This window comes from Ciconia boyciana, chromosome 1 (assembly GCF_034638445.1).
Source record: "Ciconia boyciana chromosome 1, ASM3463844v1, whole genome shotgun sequence".
Classification (NCBI taxonomy): domain Eukaryota; kingdom Metazoa; phylum Chordata; class Aves; order Ciconiiformes; family Ciconiidae; genus Ciconia; species Ciconia boyciana.
In genome coordinates, this window is record NC_132934.1 from 70,516,072 (window position 1) to 70,535,426 (window position 19,355).

The 19,355-nt window shown below is 44.6% G+C and overlaps 1 protein-coding gene across 1 annotated transcript; it reads left to right on the forward strand.

Moving 5' to 3' along the window:
* The first annotated feature begins 10,750 nt into the window (after window positions 1-10,750).
* LOC140646243 (tubulin alpha-8 chain) lies at window positions 10,751-14,004 on the forward strand. The gene is made up of 4 exons (XM_072849859.1): window positions 10,751-10,793; window positions 11,499-11,647; window positions 12,213-12,893; window positions 13,717-14,004. Exons 1-4 carry the CDS (start codon window positions 10,766-10,768, stop codon window positions 14,002-14,004), a joined length of 1,146 nt encoding a protein of 381 aa, XP_072705960.1. The 5' UTR covers window positions 10,751-10,765.
* Window positions 14,005-19,355: the final 5,351 nt, after the last annotated feature.

Consider the following 19,355-nt stretch of genomic DNA (forward strand, 5'->3'; position numbering starts at 1 on the left):
AATTCACTCTGCCCTTTTCTGTGCATAAGATTGTCTCTATGTCTCTTTTTTTCATGTGGCTGCATTTCTGCTTGTCTCACACACAGCAAGTCCATTGCTGTCTTAGTAGACTATAAACAGGATGAGTTCTCCACTATGAGATCACAAGACAGTAAATGCAGGATATATGACCAGCTAATCATTAGTCACTTTGCCTCAGAGGGTGACAGGCTTCCTATCTTTTGCTAATATATCCTGAAAGGATCTCTGTCCTCTGTACTGTCATTTATTCAATACAAAGATACAGTCATGTAGCTGTAATATTATTTGAGGAACTCGTGCTTCAAAAGTCCCACATAATTGCTACGGACACTATGTAAGGAGAAGTTACCTACAGTGCTCAGTCTTTATTTTATACTAACTTGAAAAATAATGTTTGTAAAGCTGTAAGATGCAGTGAGAACTCTGTTGGTGCCAAGAACATACAGCTTGTCCTAGTGCCCTTGCTTCAACAGAATCCACAGTGCGGGGTGGTTAGAAGGTGTGATTTTGCCAGCTGCCATGAGTGGGGGCACAATTCAGGTACTCTTAGCTTCAGCAGGAGTTTAGAGCACACTATGCTTGTGCAGTGACTGTGTAACAATCCTAACTGGATTGGTCTGGACGCGCAAGTATGCTAACGGTTCTGTTGTAACTGCTAAAAGAACTTCATCTGTGACAAAGTTAAGGGCCTTGAAATGACCAGCTTGTGGCATGCAGGACAGAAGCATTACCAGCTCCATCAGACTTACTGAGATCACAATAAATCAGAAGCGTGACAAAAAATGTGTGTGATTGATAGGTATAGGTGGGATGTCTAAGAACACCAGCTGCGACTTCACAGCTTAAGTCTTCATAAGGTATATTTTTGTATATTCCCATTGTTTTAGGATTTTAGAACAATATATTAAGGCATGCAGGCAGGTGGCCAGCCATGGCCTGAGGTTAAACTGATGGGATAACAAGAGAAACTGTTGGATGTTGCAGATAATCGAACAGGAAAAGTGGCTGGCCAATCCTAACCTGTGTCTAAAGTAATGAGGTAATGGCAGCAAAAGCTACTGGGCATTACATATAGTGAAAGGAGAGTTTTGGGGACCCCTGCCTTGAGTGTAAGATCTCAACAGAAAGTGAAGGGGGTGTTGGCTTACTGGGGGTACTAACTAAAGCTGAAATTACCAAATAAAGGTGTAAAATTAGCAGAACAGGGCCAATGGTGAAAAAGTGGTGTGTGTATGTCTATTTAGGAGGGGGAGGAACCAAGAGAAAGGTAATAGAAGGTAATGAAAATGGTGTCCATTTGGGGGTACCTGTCGAGCAGCCCTGCCCTTGCCATGTGTGTCCGACTTGCTTATGAGCTCATGGTTATCTGGAAGGTTTCCCTTAACACTGATGAAGGGGAGACACCCTGGAGACCAAATATATACCACTGTTATTTTAATGCTGGATTTACTATTGATCTTTCATAAATTTCTTTTAAAAAAACCCCATGTTTTCACTGAAACATATACTTATGGCATACAACTCCAGCAGGGCTACTGAAATGCATTATGTTTTGCCCAAACTCTTGAGGAGTGTGTCCCTTTTCTGGTAGATCTGCTTGTATTAGGTTTGCTAAAAAGTCATAAAGAAAAGCTGGCACATCCAGAAACATCACTGATGTAGTTGGTCTTTTTATCTGCAAAATGAATGGCTGATCTTTACATTATAAAATATAGTTCTGAACTTGCTATATTAGGGGAGATAATTCTGCAAATCCAGATCTAATTCTATAATTTTTAACATATACAGAGAAATTTTGTATATGACAATTCTTACCAAAAAGGAGATAACTCTTTTGAAACTATCCCAACATGTACTTAATGTTTCTTTATTTAAAACTAATTTTAAAAATACATAGAACAGTTCTCTGTTTCAGGGATAATGCCTGAAAGCCAGTATTTTATCAATATAGCAGTTTTATGTGGGTACTGAAATACTAGACTTTGGGATTTCAGAAATACCTGAAATGAGATGCTGTCAATTCTCCCAGTAGGTGGCAACAGAATGGCAGAATGTAGTTCTACAGGGGACACAGGGAAACATTTATATCTTCATTCACCTAACATAAGAAGGTATTACAATGTGTGGGAAATGCAAAGACTTTCACACACCAAATTAAAAGCGAAAGAGGTTTCAAATTAAAAGCGAAAGAGGTTTTTGTATGATCACCAAAGAAATTAGGAGTGCACTGTGTTGTAAGATGGCACATTACTATTCTAAAATAATCCACGATTCTGCCACTATTGGTGAGTCCCTTAGGTAGCCAATCTGTAGGGAGTGATGTACACCTGGTAGAGGAGATCATAGAATCATAGACTCATTTAGGTTGGAAAAGACCTTTAAGATCATCAAGTCCAACCGTTAACCTAGCACTGCCAAGTCCACCACTAAACCATGTCCCTAAGCACCACATCTACACATCTGTTAAATGCCTCCAGCGGTGGTGACTCAACCACTTCCCTGGGCAGCCTGTTCCAATGCTTGACAACCCTTTCGGTGAAGAAATTTTTCCTAATATCCAATCTAAACTTCCCCTTGTGCAACTTTAGGCCATTTCCTCTTGTCCTATCGCTTGTTACTTGGGAGAAGAGACCCACACCCACCTCACTACAACCTCCTTTCAGGTAGATGTAAAGAGCAATAAGGTCTGCGCTCAGCCTCCTTTTCTCCAGACTCAACAACCCCAGTTCCCTCAGCTGCTCCTCGTAAGACTTCTGCTCTAGACCCTTCACCAGCTTCGTTGCCCTTCTCTGGACACGCTCCAGCACCTCAATGTCTTTCTTGTAGTGAGGGGCCCAAAACTGAACACAGTATTCGACGTGCGGCCTCACCCATGCCAAGTACAGGGGGACAATCTCTTCCCTAGTCCTGCTGGCCACACTATTCCTGATACAAGCCAGGATGCCATTGGCCTTCTTGGCCACCTGGGCACACTGCTGGCTCATACTCAGCCGGCTGTTGACCAATACCCCCAGGACCTTTTCGGCCAGGCAGCTTTCCAGCCACTCTTCTCCAAGCCTGTAGCGTTGCATGGGCTTGTTGTGACCCAAGCGCGGGACCCGGCACTTAGCCTTGTTGAACCTCATACAATTGGCCTCAGCCCATCGATCCATCTGTAGAGCCTTCCTACCCTCAAGCAGATCAACACCCCCACCCAACTTGGTGTTGTCTGCAAACTTACTGTGGGTGCACTCGATCCCCTTGTCCAGATCATTGATAAAGATATTAAACATAACTGGCCCCAATACTGAGCCCTGGGGAACACCGCTTGTGACTGGCTGCCAACTGGATTTAACTCCATTTACCACAACTCTTTGGGCCCGGCCATCCAGCCAGTTTTTTACCCAGTGAAGCAGACACCCGTCCAAGCCATGAGCAGCCAGTTTCTCCAGCTGAATGCTGTGGGAAATGGTGTCAAAGTCTAGGTAGACAACATGCACAGCCTCTCCCTCATGCACTAAGCGGATCACCTTGTCACAGAAGGAGATCAGGTTGGTCAAGCAGGACCTGCCTTTCATAAACCCATGCTGACTGGGCCTGATCACCTGGTTGTCCTGTACGTGCCGCGTGATGGCACTCAAGATGATCTGCTCCATAACCTTCCCTGGCACCAAGGTCAGACTGACAGGCCTGTAGTTCCCTGGATCCTCTTTCCGGCCCTTCTTGTAGATGGGCATCACATTTGCTGACCTCCAGTCAACTGGGACCTCCCCTGTTAGCCAGGACTGCTGGTAAAGGATTGAAAGTGGCTTGGTGAGCACTTCCGCCAGCTCCCTCAGTACCCTTGGGTGGATCCCATCTGGCCCCATAGACCTGTGTGTGTCTAAGTGGTGTAGCAGGTCGCTAACCATTTCCCCTTGGATTATGGGGGCTTCCTTCTGGTCCCCCTCCCTGCCTTCCAGCTCAGGGGGCTGGGTACCCAGAGAACAACTGGTCTTACTATTAAAGACTGAGGCAAAGAAGGCATTAAGTACCTCAGCCTTTTCCTCGTCCTTTGTCACTATGTTTCCCCCTGCATCCAATAAAGATAAAGAAGTTAACAGTCCTTCATTTGCCTGTTGACGTATTTTAATCTCTAGTCAGAACAGAACTCATAGATCACAGGACTTAGTGGTTCTCTTGGCCTAAGATCTGGTGGACAGTACTTCTAAGCTCTAGATTATTAAAAAATGCTATTTTCAGAGATGTGTCTATTTTTAAATACAGAAAAAGGGCTTAGGTTTTGTATGGCCATGTTAAGGGTTTTTTAAAAATCCCTCTAAGAGGCTGATTTTGATAGTATCATAAACAATTGGAGATAATAACTCACAACTCCTCTGTTCTGTTGTGTTGTTCTAGAGGGCACCTACGGCACAGCACCCAGTCCATGTGCACATGAGAAGCCCTCTGAGAATGTCTAGACCATCCCAGTTGCATGCAGGCTGCACATCACCCCAAGGAGCATGGGCTATTCACAAGCCCTCTGGCAGTACTGGCAAAGCAACTCTAGCACTCATGCCAAATTCACTTATTTGCACACCTCAGGACTCCATGGCAGAGCTTTTTATCATCAGCCCTATTTAGCTGTCGTCATCTACCAGTATCACAAGGTAAAAGCTGAAGTGGGCAGGCCTTGACGAGTGCTCTGGGCTATCAACCCTTCCCATGCAGGGCATGTCTCAAGCCTGTTCCATGCAGGACAGAGAGGCTGAGTGACTGCCCCTACAAACTCACCATCTGCCCACACAGGCTGAATGCCAGCATCGAGGAAGATGATTTTCTTTCCAAGAATCCCAGCCCAGGCCATATCTGTCTCATATCTCCATGGAGTAGAGCCTAGAGGCCAACTCTGGAGTCAACAAAACTCACCGGTATCTGGGAGCACAGTCCCACTGTGCTTTCAGATTACCCTCTAAATCTAGGCTGAGGGTTTTCTGCCTAAGCACTCTGCAACACAGGTGGACAGAACAACATAAGGAAACCTCATGAAAAACAGGATGCCCAAGACTTCCTCAGGGCTTTTACGTCTGTGTCCGACCAGCACATATTTCCAGCACTTGAGTTCATGGGCTATCTCAAGGCAGAGCAGGTCAAGCACTGTCTTTGGTGTAAAGCAGGTCTGCAAAGGCCTTTTTCTTAGCTATGTGTCTGGAGAAAGGTAAAAACAGTAACCTGGATCATCCCTAGGCTCTTCGAGCTCAATTGATTCTAGAAAGAAGGGACATAGCCATTGCACTCCCACCTGCCAGGGACACCGCTCAAGAGTCTGTCACTCCCTGCTCCCTGGAAGTTTTTGACTGGTGAGGCATGACCCAGACTCTGGGCCAGTTGAGTTTGAGTGGGGCGGAGAGAGGAATGGTTAACAATGACTCCCAGACGTGCTCTCACTGCCTGTTTCAGAAGAGAGCAGGAGGGCAACGGAAGAGCAGAGAAAATGCAGCAATGGACTCAGTTGCAAATAATTTAGTAATTCACAGAGCTCTTTCAGGTTTTGGAGCTGCCAGATCTGACATGTTGACTCAAGGAGTGCCTAAGAGGATTTGGGTGGTGGACTGCTCAAAGTATTTGCTGTGAGACTTTTTCCTGAGGTGATTCCCTGCACAGAGCTCCACATCTGGTGGAGCTGTGAGCTTTAACATTTCAGATTGTCTGTGACACTGGAGCTTGGCTGGGATGTTACTGGTTCCATTGGAAGAAGAACACTAGAACAACCTATTCCTCAGCCTCAAAGCAATGATCTCATGGTTTTCTGGAGAAGTGTGGGACTCAGCTTAAACAAAGCAGCAGACAGAAATTATCATGGGAATTCTTCCTCTGTAAAAAATATTTGCAGCTTTTCCTAGGCAAAATCAGAGAGTAGTGATTTGCAGGTTTATGTAAAGATCAGGAAAATGAAGACTATGCCAAAGTAAATGTGAGTTTATAAAAAACAGTATGGACTACTTCACACTGTTAAAATGTAGGCATTAGTTAAAGGAGATCCTTAGATGCTGGTTGCCAACAGTGGCAGAACAATCTATTCACATAATCATGTCAGAGTAGACTAACCTAAAATTTAGGAATTATGTATTTACATTTCTACTGATTAAACATCATAATAGACAGTATGTTTCTAAAGTCTGGTGATACATAATACTCAGATTCAAGCAATTAAGTGTGCCTTCCTCTTTACTAGCTAGGAGTTGCAAACATGAGGATTTCTCCACTGACAGAAACTGCTGCTTTCCAATGCTGAGCTAATGCAGAAGGAGCAAACAACGAAACGGTGGAGGCAACTGCCCTAATTTGGTGTGAGAGCATTTGTGTGATGCCTCCAGCTATTTCTTGCAATAAGCACTGCAATGAGAATCAAATTTCTTTCTGTGTTTGGACAGACGAGTTAGATTCTGTACTGAATACTGCCCCGTACTGCTGACGCTCCAGATGACTGTACACAGAAAGAGAAGCAATAAAAGTAAATTGAAACATTAATAGAGAGGCAGCTGGAGTAGGAACAGAACGAAGTCAGGCCAGCATTGAAGAGCCCTGGTAAAGCCCACTTCAGAATGGTTAATTATATTTACTTTCCAGTTCTCTATTTTTGGTTTTTCTTCTATCCTTCTCTTTTTAATTCATTTGCTTTCTTACAGCCTCTTGGTCTTCTCTATTGGAATTCAGGAGTGCTTTTCGTCTACACATGTACGTGCTGGCAGAATAGGTAATTGGGATGGTATGTGTCTTTTAGGCGATATATATGGATAATACTCAGGTGTTAGAAAGTATAGTGTACGGTGTGTTACATGGCTACACGCAGATTTAATAAGCACGCCAAACCAGGCAGGACTAAATTTGAAATCTGGGATCCATCTGAGCCCTGCCTGTCTGGATGAATTTGCATACGCGGGGTGGCGGGGAGGGCAGGAGGCAGTGATGCAGCGGGCAGAACTGCGGAGTCGGTGACCTATTCCCCACCACGCTGTGACACTGAAGCGGAGCAGCAGGTGCTGGGTGCTGGGCCCAGGCTGCCTCCCACCCTGCAGCCCAGAGCCGGGCTCCTGCAAAGACCTGCCACCGCTGATCCGAAAGGGAAGGAAACACCCCTGGAGACACCATGGTAAGGGGGGATGTGGGAACACCAGTCATACAGGGGGCGGGAGGACCATGGGTGAGGGGAGGCAGGGGGATCTGCTGTTATCAGTGGTTTGTGCCACAAAACTCTGATCTCACGCACCGATCACCATGTAAGAGGATGGGAAAGGAGTGTCAGAAAATCTCACTGGAGCTGTAAGGCATGCTGAACCAAAGTTTTCTTCAAAGGGTCTCTAATTAGTGGAACTGTAAAACAAATTAGATCTGGAGTCTTAGATTTCTAGTACTCTCTGTTGTGACTATATTTTCTCAACACAGGTTCATTTTCATATGAGATAATTTCTTTAGAAATAAAACAAAAAAGTTACTTACCTTTGTGTCTGTTTTAAATTAATTTAGCCCCACGGGCTGTACTGTTCATAGCTATACAGCGTATACATGTGTGTTTCTGGAGCGCATGAGTGTTTTTATATGTGTATGTGTTTAAGTAAGTAAAAAAGGCCCTTCATTTTTAAGATTTGGGGGTTTATTATAAATTTGTAGAAATCTCTGAAAACCTCTTAGAATATGAAAAATCCATTTCACCTTGTACCCCAATCTGTGTCTAGCACTGAGTGTTATTCTGGTGCAGAGAACTATGTTATTTTCTGCCAGTACAGCTGCAGGTCCACATTGAGAGCACCCATTTTGCAGGCAAGACACACACTTCCACAGGCTCCCCATGCCTTAAGGCAGACCTAGGGTAGTGAGTATGTTTCGGGAATAGCTGGGAATATCTGGAAGACTAAAGTAAATTCTTCCAGACTTTAGTAAATACTTAAGCCAGGTCGTATTCTGACAGTAAATACTTAAGCCAGGTTGTATTCTGGTTTTTTAATAGAATCAAAGCTGTCCCAGGTTTAGTTTCACAAAGAACCTGGTCCTTTCTACTGTCTCTTGGTAAATAAAAGGTCAGGTCTACAATTTGTAAGACAGGTCCTGGTACATTAGTGATAGGATGTGAAACATGAGTTTGGAGTAACCTCCACATTTAAATATCATGTAGAGATCAGTTTACCTGCCTGTGACTCTGAAGAAGGCCCACCCTCTTCCCTATTACAAGTCTGATACCTATTTTAAAGCTGTTTACCATGCAAAATTAGAAATCTCTTTGTTGTTGCCTTCTCTCCTTGTCAGAATATTTCCAAATTACTGCTGGGGTAGGAGAAGATGGGTGTTGAAAGCAGCAGTCATGGCAAGAGGCCTGGCTCAAAAGGCAGGGTTGAGATACTGTGTCAAACCAGCGCAGCTGAAAGATCAGTCTAAAAGGAAAGGAACCGGTTCTGCAGTCTTCAACTATAATCCTATACTAAGCTTTACAATATTAACTTTCTAAGGCAATATTCACTAGTTCCATCTGTGAAAAAACAGACCAATTCCTCTACTGATCTGAGGAACAGAGTGAAACAGGTCTTTAGGTTCCAGGTATTGCTTGACTTGTAATTGTAGTTTTGCTCTAAAAGATATTCTTTTTAAAAGTCACCTGTCCTCATTGCTGTGTTTAAAAGGAAAAAGCTTTTTTTTCTTCCTGCCAGGCTTACAGATTCACACTAGGTTTTAAAAGAAAAGCAGGAGCCTGTCCTGTGCAAAATCAGCATTAATTTAATTCTCTAGGCCCAAATATGCCTTCAGTGTCTCCTGAGTAATCCTCCAGATTGCAACTCCACTGCAACAACCGTCACTCAAATAACTCAGATACTTTTGCACAACTCAATTGAGAAAAACAGGGTTGTGCAAGTACACTTGAGAGCACGTTACACACACTGCTGCATATGCATTTGCAGACTCAGCAACTGACAAATGAGTACTGAATAGAAATAATATATGTAATTGAATGAAATATTTAAATTGGCTTTCCATATTCATTTGAACTTCTGAGGATGACTAACTGGGGCAGTGGTGACTTCTAAAATTCCACTTGCTTCTGAAAAAATATCTTTATTAGTTGTGTTTCTAACATGTAAATATATGTCAATTGTGAAGAAAACACTGCTCCAGAGACGCTACTGGTCACACATTCTGCCTGAGGATTTAGTTTTTGGGGAAGATGCATTTCACTTGCAGGTCACAGGATGATTTTGCAGGGTAAGCAGTTACAGAATTTAAAAAACAAAAAAAGTTAACTGGCCAAATCTGATATTAAGTCATTGGATATCTCTAAATGAGATATTACAAAATAAAAATGAGCAAGGACCATTCTCTGGCCTTGATGCCAGGTAGCATGGCCTGCTTCATATTTAGGCATCTGAATTCTCTTTCCCTCTCCAAAGCTAGGCGGTGGTCAGCGACCTGCTCCCTGGAAACCATTCTTGACAGTGAGTTGTATTCTGGATGGTGCCCAAGGATTGTCTGGAAAAGTATGAACTGTCATAAGCCAAAACTGTGCCAGAGAGTGTGCTAATTATCAGTCAGCACAGGCCATCACAGACCAGTGTTCAGTACTATGACCTGACTCTTTCTTACTTCCTAGTATAGACAGGGCCATTGAGATCACAAAGACGGATCTCAGAAGACTGTAATTACAATTGCTCCAAAGCAGAAACTGAAGCTGAAAAACTCCACGTGTCTGAAACCGCTCTCTCCTTAGAAAACTGCCTTACACCCAGTGTTGTAATTGTCTGGACTAACTCAGAAGCATCTGCTTTGTAATTCTGTTTCTGAACTTACGAAATCCAGCACCAGGTCCTTCATACTCCTGTACTCCAAGTGTAAAGGATTTTGGAGCAATTGGCACCTGCCTATTTTAGCCTGGTGTGACATACATTGTTTTCTTTTCATTGGCTACCTGGCTACCACAGGAACTATGCTCAAAATTATGCAGATAAACATACTGTATTGCAATGACACTGCCTGGATACGCAGTAGACCTGCAATGTAAAATTCATAGCTGCTCAGGAACTTGAAGGAACATTTGTTTCAACTGACAGAATCTGAAATAATTTCCTGAGGTGAATATTGCTTAAAGCAGTTCTTCCAAGTTTCCACTCTAGCCTGCTATCAGAGGGTAAAAGGATCAAAAGACATCACCTGTCTTGGGTTACATAAGGTTGAAGGATACCACATGGCTGTGTCAGGTTCCAGCCAGGAGTAAAAATAAACTAAACTGGGATGTGCTCCTCAGCAGAGCCAATCCATAGGAGGAAAGGGGGGTTTTGTGTAACTGAAATTACTTTTTTCCCTGCCTGTTTTCATGTACCCATATATTACAGCACAAAGATCTCAATTTTTTAAATAACTGTCCCAGTATCTGGTGTGTGTATGTACAGTCTCATTGTGGTGATGGTTGAACAACCAAATGAAATGCTGACAGCGGCACTTCACCATTTTTTGGAAAAGCCAAACACTGGGAAAAAGTAACCATGAGGAATAAGGAGGACCAATGCGCAGTGTTTTTTCTGACCCTGTCTCTGTTCTCTCCCCTTAGCGTGAGTGCATCTCTATTCATGTTGGCCAGGCTGGAGTTCAGATAGGAAATGCATGCTGGGAACTCTTCTGCCTGGAGCATGGCATTCAGCCAGATGGCACCTTCAAGGATCTGCATGATAAACTCAACTATGATGACTCTTTTACCACATTTTTCAATGAAACAGTCACTGGGAAGCATGTGCCACGAGCTGTAATGGTGGACTTGGAACCAACTGTAGTAGGTCAGTATAGAAATAAACCTGCAAAATGGAGAAGAGCTTACTCTTCCTAATATCACCATGGTGCGCCACCAGTCTCCATTGGTACAAAGCAGCACACCCTTTGGATCTTGGTCTACCACTAGATAGCATAAAATTGATTTTCTTGTGACACAGAATGCTAGATTCTGTCAAGACTCAGTTATCTCCATAGCTGTTACAAACATAGGAACAGCAGGATGCTCAGCAGTTTAATAGCTAGTACACATAGTTTGTATGACTTCTCTTTGCACAAACATTTAACTTTGTTTTGTTTATCGTGACATTTTTGCTATTTGAATTCTGCTTTTCTCTGATTCGGATCCAAAGTGGAAGCCTGACAGTCCCCCTCCAGGAATCGAAGGATTTCTAAAATTTGGGGACCTGGGGGAACCTAATTTTCTTCACACTTTTTTTCTGGTGATTTGTCCTCTTGTTGGTACAGGCTGTACTACTGACAAGTTCTTGAGAAGATAATTTCTGTGGCTGGATACAAGTCACACCATAAATCAATAGAATGCAACAATTTAAAAATGCTTAGGAAACAGTTTTCCCTTCTCTGTCAGCATCTGGGTTTTGCGGTCATGACCTCCAGTGACTGAAAGCTGGCATCAATGCCAGCAGCAAACAGAACTTGTTGGCGGTGGAGCATAGCCGTGCAGCTTCTCACAATTTCTCTTTCTTGTTCAGATGAAGTGCGGGCTGGCACCTTCCGGGAACTTTTTCATCCAGAACAGCTGATCACTGGAAAGGAAGATGCAGCTAATAACTATGCCCGTGGCCACTACACCATTGGCAAAGAAAGCATTGATATGGTGCTTGATCGTGTCCGTAAGCTGGTAAGCCCCAGTGGTTTTGAAACAGCAGATTGGGTTATGCAGAAGAAAGACATGCAGAACAGGTAGCTTGCTAACTACAGATGAGACCAATGGTTCAGAAAAGAGATTGCAAGACATACAGAGGCATCACTACCCGTCCAAGAGAGAGAAGCCCAGTAGTTCACTTCCCAGCTGTATGCCTTCAGATAGTCTTAAAAAGGGGTTCTGAATATATATGTAATTCTTCATTATTAACACAGCCCTGGAACACCAATACTGATATAGAAGGGTGGATTAGGCAGTTCTACGTTGCTGGTTTCAGCTAGACTAACTAAAAGAACTCTGAAGTTCAGAGAGAGGAGCTCCACAGATAAAAGTCCAATTTTTATGTCATAAATTGAGTCAGTGAAGGAAGCAAAGGATAGGATTATCACTAGCCCTTTCTCAAGAAAACCTGACATGAAAGCTATGCTCCTTATTGCTGATGACTGCTCTCATCTTCAGCTCAGAATAAGCTCATGTAGTAGATGAAGTCTCTTCATTCTTTTTCAGACCCAATTCCTTCACTTTCTCTTTTGCTTTCTAGACTGATGCATGTTCTGGGCTGCAAGGATTCCTGATCTTCCACAGCTTTGGTGGAGGTACTGGCTCTGGCTTCACCTCCTTACTCATGGAACGCCTCTCCGTGGACTATGGAAAGAAGTCCAAACTGGAGTTTGCCATCTACCCAGCCCCTCAGGTCTCCACCGCTGTGGTGGAGCCCTACAATTCCATCCTGACCACGCACACCACCCTGGAGCACTCGGACTGTGCCTTCATGGTGGATAATGAGGCCATCTATGATATCTGCCGCCGAAACCTGGACATCGAGCGCCCCACTTACACTAACCTCAACCGCCTCATCAGCCAGATCGTCTCCTCCATCACCACCTCGCTGCGCTTTGACGGTGCCCTCAACGTGGATCTGACGGAGTTCCAGACAAACCTGGTGCCCTACCCGCGCATCCACTTCCCCTTAGTGACCTACGCTCCCATCATCTCCTCTGACAGAGCATATCATGAGCAGCTCTCGGTGGCTGAAATCACCAGCTCCTGCTTTGAGCCCAACAACCAGATGGTGAAGTGTGACCCAAGACATGGGAAGTACATGGCCTGCTGCATGCTCTACCGTGGCGACGTAGTTCCCAAAGACGTCAATGTAGCAATTGCTGCCATCAAGACCAAGAGGACTATCCAGTTTGTTGACTGGTGTCCAACAGGCTTCAAGGTGAGTAGGGCTGCCATGAACTTCTCTTTAAAGTTTAAAAGGCAAGTTCAGTCTAGTGGAAAACTTGTACTTAAAGTTTTATATCTTGCATGTTTCCCACTTCTGAGAAGAAGGAACATAAGAAAGATGCATGTGTATAAAATGTGCCCTTTCTCCTTTGGACATCCCATTGACGCAGACTCCTAAATATTTACGTAAGTGGAAATCTGAAGTGTATATGAGTTAAAATCTAAAGAAGTATTCATTTCAGACCTGAATTTTGAAAAAGCCAGTGAGTGTTCCCTCTGAAGCATCATCTAAAACTAAGGAAATATTAAAAGCAATACAATTAATAAAGGAAATGCTGATATTAGGGAATCTGTCAGTTAACACCCTCATCCAGAGATATTATACAGCCTCTCCCCACTGGTTACATAGCAGTGTTGGGAAACATAATTTCAATAATAATACAGACATTAGCAGTGGAAAAACATTTGTCATACAAATAGCTGGTTTAAGAACGAAAACTTTTAACTGGGAACCAACTTTCTGTATTAGTTTCTACAGAGTATCTTGGTGACACTGTATGTTCAGTGTCGAGTAGCTGTCAAGAAAGCTACGAAGTTGCCAGTGTACATTAAACAGAAGAATAATACAGACATTAAAATGACCGTGTATCATACTGTTTATGACATTATTATTTTTTATGGCATTTGCCATCTGGTAGTTTTGATAGTGGCACCATTCAACCCCTGCATCTGTAACTTTACTCACTTTTTTTCAGCTCTTTGGCTGCTTTCTGCTCTTGCCTTTTTAAAACCTTCTCTCATATTTCTCTTTCCAGGTGGGGATCAACTATCAGCCTCCTACAGTAGTTCCTGGCGGAGACCTAGCCCAAGTTCAGCGAGCAGTCTGCATGCTGAGCAACACCACGGCCATTGCAGAGGCTTGGGCAAGGCTCGACCACAAGTTTGATCTGATGTATGCCAAGAGAGCTTTTGTGCACTGGTATGTGGGTGAAGGCATGGAGGAGGGAGAATTTGCAGAGGCCCGGGAGGACCTGGCTGCCCTGGAGAAAGACTATGAAGAAGTGGGAACTGACTCATTTGAAGAAGAAAATGATGGGGAGTAATTTTGAAATACACTTTGTTTCTAGTGAGCACAGAATTGTCTCTGTATCACTGTATTGCACATGTCTACCATTAGGTCACCTTTTTTGTATGTAACATACAGAAATTTAGGAGGGGTCATATAGAGACATCTTTTTTTCCATAAATCACAGGTAAATTGTCCTGTAAGATACGATCAGTTGTAGTAACACCCCACCATTCCCAGCAATGCAAAAAGACTTGCTCTTCTTCCTTGCACATTTAATGTAAGTCTCTTCAAGATCTAATACACATGCGAAAACCACTACAATTCAATATATGCAAGCTTATAATGGAGCACAGTGAATCAGTAGAGTTTTCAAAGTTTGAATTTGACATACCTTCACCTTTTGCTTGTTGGCATGTCAAAAAATAATGACCATGGAAAAATGGGTCCTCTGCTCTGTGCTTTATTATCCTCTCATTGACCTTCAGCTGACTGACCTAAAAGGGACATTTCACTCTTCTCTGAAACACCATTTCTGATAAAGCAAACACTTTCTTCAGAAATGTTAAAGCAGTGCACTTTTTCCAGATTTGGGGGATAAACATCTGTGTTGTGAAAACAAATATCCTTTTTGGTTGGGTACAACTGCAGCAGGCATAAGAATTTTTTTCTGTGTCTCTGTGAAACTGTTTAAATGAGAAAATTCTCTCCTTTTTAAAAAGAAAACTTTTTATTTTTGCATCATCCCTACTGAAAACATTTCAGTATTCCTTACTCTACCTGAATGGTTCTTCCTCTGCAAGAAGCAACCTCTGCTTTATCCAAGCAGACCACTGTGCCATCTGTGGTAATCTTTAGTGCACCATGTGCAAGTGAGTCTGCAATACAGGCATTTGAATGTTCACTCAAAGATAATTCCAAGTAGTGATCAAAGATCTCAGATTTATAGGATTCACATCTTGCTAGGCAATGACAATTTTTCTTGACTAGGAAACCCCTCAGTGACTTTTTATCTAGGTCTAGGTCCCTGATGGGATGCACCCATGAGTGCTGAGGCAGCTGGCAGATGTTATTGCAAGGCCACTCTTGACAATCTTTGATTGATCATGGGGACTGGGAGAAGTGCCCAAAGACTGGAGGAAAGCAAATGTCACTCCTATCTTCAAAAAGGGCAAGAAGGAGGACCCAGGGAACTACAGGCTGGTCAGCCTCACCTCAGTCCCTGGGAAGGTGGTGGAGCAGCTGGAAACCACTTCCAGGCACATGAACAAGAAGAAAATCATCAGGAGTACTCAGAAGGGATTCGCCAATGGGAAGTCATGCTTAACCAACTTGATAACCTTCTATGATGAAACAACTGGCCCAGTAGACAAGGGGAGAGCAGTGGATATTGTCTACCTAGACTTGAATAAGGCTTTCAACACTGTTTCCCATAAGATCCTCATAGAGAAGCTGTTGAAGTATGGGCTGGATGAGCAGACAGTGAGGTGGACTGAAAACTGGCTGAATGGCTGGGCCCAGAAGGGGGTGGTGATCAGTGGCACAAAGTCTAGTTGGAGGCCATTAACTACCAGCGTAGCCCAGGGTCAATACTGGATCCAGTCCTGTTCAACATCTTCATTAATGCTCTGGGTGATGGGGCAGAGTCTATCCTCAGCAAATCTGCAGATGACACAAAACTGGGAGGAGTGGCTGATACACCAGAGTCATGCTGCCATCCAGAGGGACCTCAGCTGGAGGCTGGAGAAATGGGCTGATGGAAACTTCATGAAGTTCAACAAGGGGAAGTGCAAAGTCCTGAACCTGGGGAGGAACAACCCGATACACCAATATATGCTGGGGGCCACCCAGCTGGAAAGCAGCTTTGCAAAAAAGGACCTGGGGGTCCTGGTGGACACCAAGTTGAACATGAGCCAGCAATGTGCCCTTGCTGCAAAGGCGGCGAATGGTATCCTGGGCTGCATTAGGCAAAGTAGATCACAGAATCATAGAATATCTCAAGTTGGAAGGGACCCATAACGATCAAGTCCAACTCTCTGCTCCTCTCAGGACTACCTAAAACTAAATCATATGACTAACAGCGTTGTCCAGACACTCGAACTCTGACAGGCTTAGCACTGTGACCACATCCCTGGAGAGCCTGTCGCAGTGACCAACCACCCTCTCAGTGAAGAACCTTTTCCTAATGTCCAATCTGAACTTCCTCTGACGCAGCTTCATTCCATTTCCTCATGTCCTATCACTGGTCACCAGAGAGAGGAGATCAGCACCTCCCCCTCTGCTGCCTCCCTTGAGGAAGCTGTAGACTGCGATGAGGTCACCTCTCAGCCTTCTCTTCTCCAAGCTGAGCAAACAAAGTGACTTCAGCCACTCCTCCTAAGTCTTGCCCTCGAGACCTTTCACCATCTTGGTCACCCTCCTCTGGACACACTCTAATAGTTTGATGTCCTTCTTATATTGAGATACCCAAAACTGCACACAGTACTCAAGGTGGGGCCGCACCAGTGCAGTGTAGAGTGGAACAATCACCTCCCTCGACTGGCTAGCTATGCTGTGCTTAGGGAGATTGAAGGAGGTGCTCCTTCCCCTCTGCTCAGCACTGGTGATGCCACACCTGGAGTACTATGTCCAGTTCTGGACTCCTCAGTACAAGAGAGCCATGGACATACTGGAAAGAGTCCAGCAAAGGGCCACAAATATTAATAAGGGACTGCAGCATCTCTCCCATGAGGAAAGGCTGAGAGAGCTGGGACTGTTCAGCCTGGAGAAGAGAAGGCTCAGGGGGATTTTATATATAAATACCTGAAAGGAAGGTGTAAAGAAGATGGAGCCAGGCTCTTTTCAGTGGTGCCCAGTGACAGGACAAGAGGCAATGGACACAAAACGAAACAGATGATGGTCTGTCTGAACATCAGGAAATGCTTTTCTACTGTGAGGGTGACTGAGCACTGCCACAAGTTGCTCAGGAAGGTGGTGGAGTCTCCCTCCTTGGAGATATTAAAAAACCATCTCGACATAGTCCTGGGCAACTGGGTCTAGGTGGCCCTGCCTAAGCAGGGGAGTTGGACCAGATGACCTCCAGAGGTCCCTTCCAACCTCAACCATTCTGTGATTCTGTGATCTTCTTCATGTAGAGATTTCTATTCCTGTTGGCAGTTACATTTCACAGTACAGTTTAGCCTCTCTCCACAATAAATCCATGTTAGCATAACCCTTGCCCCAGAAGGTGCACCCAAAGTGATCTGTGTTACATGATAAAGGTGAGGCAGTGAACATTCCTTCTCGTCATCATCACGGCTGCATTCATCCTCCCCCAAAGACATGAAGTCTTCTAGCCACTCCCCCAAAGGGCTGGCTCTTTAGTTCAAGGTGTAACAGGAACAAACAGTATGTTAATAATAAGAACACTTATGTCACTTAATGCCTTGTAGAGCATCTTTGCTGCAGGAATATTATAAAGGACTGCCACATTCAACTCCTAAATGCCCTCTATAACCACTAAACGTCTGTAAAATTGTCATGGTTTAACCCCAGCCAGCAACTAAGCCCCACACAGCTGCTCACTCACTCCCCCCCCCGGTGGGATGGGGGAGAGAATCGGAAGAGTAAAAGTGAGAAAACTCGTGGGTTGAGATAAAGACAGTCTAATAGGTAAAGCAAAAGCCGCGCACACAAGCAAAACAAAGCAAGGAATTCCTTCACTACTTCCCATTTGCAGGCAGGTGTTCAGCCATCTCCAGGAAAGCAGGGCTCCATCATGCATAATAGTTACTTGGGAAGACAAACACCATCACTCCAAATGTCCCCCCCTTCCTTCTTCTTTCCCCCAGCTTTATATGCTGAGCATGACATCATATGGTATGGAATATCCCTTTGGTCAGTTGGGGTCAGCTGTCCCAGCTGTGTCCCCTCCCAGCTTCTTGTGCACCCCCAGCCTACTCGCTGGTGGGGTGGGGTGAGGAGCAGAAAAAGCCTTGACTCTGTGTAAGCACTGCTCAGCAATAACTAAAACATCTCTGTATTATCAACACTGTCTTCAGCACAAATCCAAAACATAGCCCCATACTAGCTTCTGTGAAGAAAAATAACTCTATCGCAGCCAAAACCAGCACAATAATACAGGAAGGAGCTGGCAAGTCAGGGCTATGTTAAGCCGTGGTTTTCCTCCCCACACCTGTTTTTTCTGTAACATTCCTTGAATTTAGTAATTTAGGGAGACAACAGATGAAGGCTTTTGCATAGCGCATGTGAATTCAGTTTGTTAGCAGCTCACAGAAGGGGCTTTTCTGAGGGGCAAAGGGGTGCCCCAAAGACACCAGTGAGATTCTAGGGAGCAAAGAAAGGGAAGCCTGATGGCTTCTCTACAGAAGCCATGAGGAGCTCCGCACAGCCTGTGGAAGTGGGCAACACCTTGCCTCTCACTAACCCCTCATATCCTGCTAAACCAATCCTACAGGCAGAGAGAGAGAGGAAGGGTTTAGAGTTTGAACCTGACCCTGGGGACCATTTGGTGGTAGCTGCAAGGGAAGGATGTGGTGTCTCTGACCCAGCTGGAGTTCTTCCATAAAGGGTAGGCAGGTGTGCCTGCTAAATCACACAGGGACTCTCACTTCTGGGCTCTCAGAGACTCAATTTATTTCACACACATAGCAGGACTCCCTATGTCACCCGCACCATTTCCCAAGTCAGCAGAGCTCTCTGGGACAGCATCACTCACCTTTAAACTCTCCCACCTCCTCAAGTGGAGCAAAGCTGGGCTAGAGGCCAGCCTCTGACAAGCAAAGCTCCCTTTACAGGGTGCTGTGCCCCTCCGTTCCTCCTGCAGGCACCCAGGAACAAGATGAAGAGGAAAGCCTGGAAACCCAACGTGCACACTGGAGAAGTGGCCACCCACGCACTTCTGCTCATCTGGACGTAGGTGACTCGTTGAGGCCTGAAACCTCACAGCTCGGGTTGGCGCTGGAGTATTTGTTTACTGTTGTGCTGCCATTCGTGAATATCCCGCTGCACGCTGCGACCCACCATCAGACGGGAAACTTCAGTTTGCCACGTGGGTTAAGTTTCTAAGCAAGTTATTTATTTGGGGTTATTTTAAATGAGCTATTTCTCGCTCCTAGGTAGGCTACTGGAGGCCTTGACAAGAGTTTCACTTTTCTGTTGCTTTTGCAGCTAAACCCAACAAGCGCCAGGCCAAAGACATGCCTGCTTTTGAGAGGACACCGGCGACCACGCAAAGTCCAGGCAGAACAAACCCCCTGAGGTACTGCCTCCACTGAAGAAAAGGGGGTTTTTCTGCCGAGTTCAATTTCTGACCCCTCCTTTTAAAGCTCACTCTTGCCTCTACCCAGAAGAAACCAGACTGAACCAGGCCAAGGTGTCAGAGCGGGA

Coding starts and splice junctions, on each gene's coding strand:
- LOC140646243 (XM_072849859.1), top strand. CDS start 10,766: ATGGTGGACTTGGAACCAACTGTAGTAG. Junction 10,794..11,498: donor CTTGGAACCAACTGTAGTAG/GTCAGTATAGAA, acceptor TTTCTTGTTCAG/ATGAAGTGCGGGCTGGCACC. Junction 12,894..13,716: donor GGTGTCCAACAGGCTTCAAG/GTGAGTAGGGCT, acceptor TTCTCTTTCCAG/GTGGGGATCAACTATCAGCC.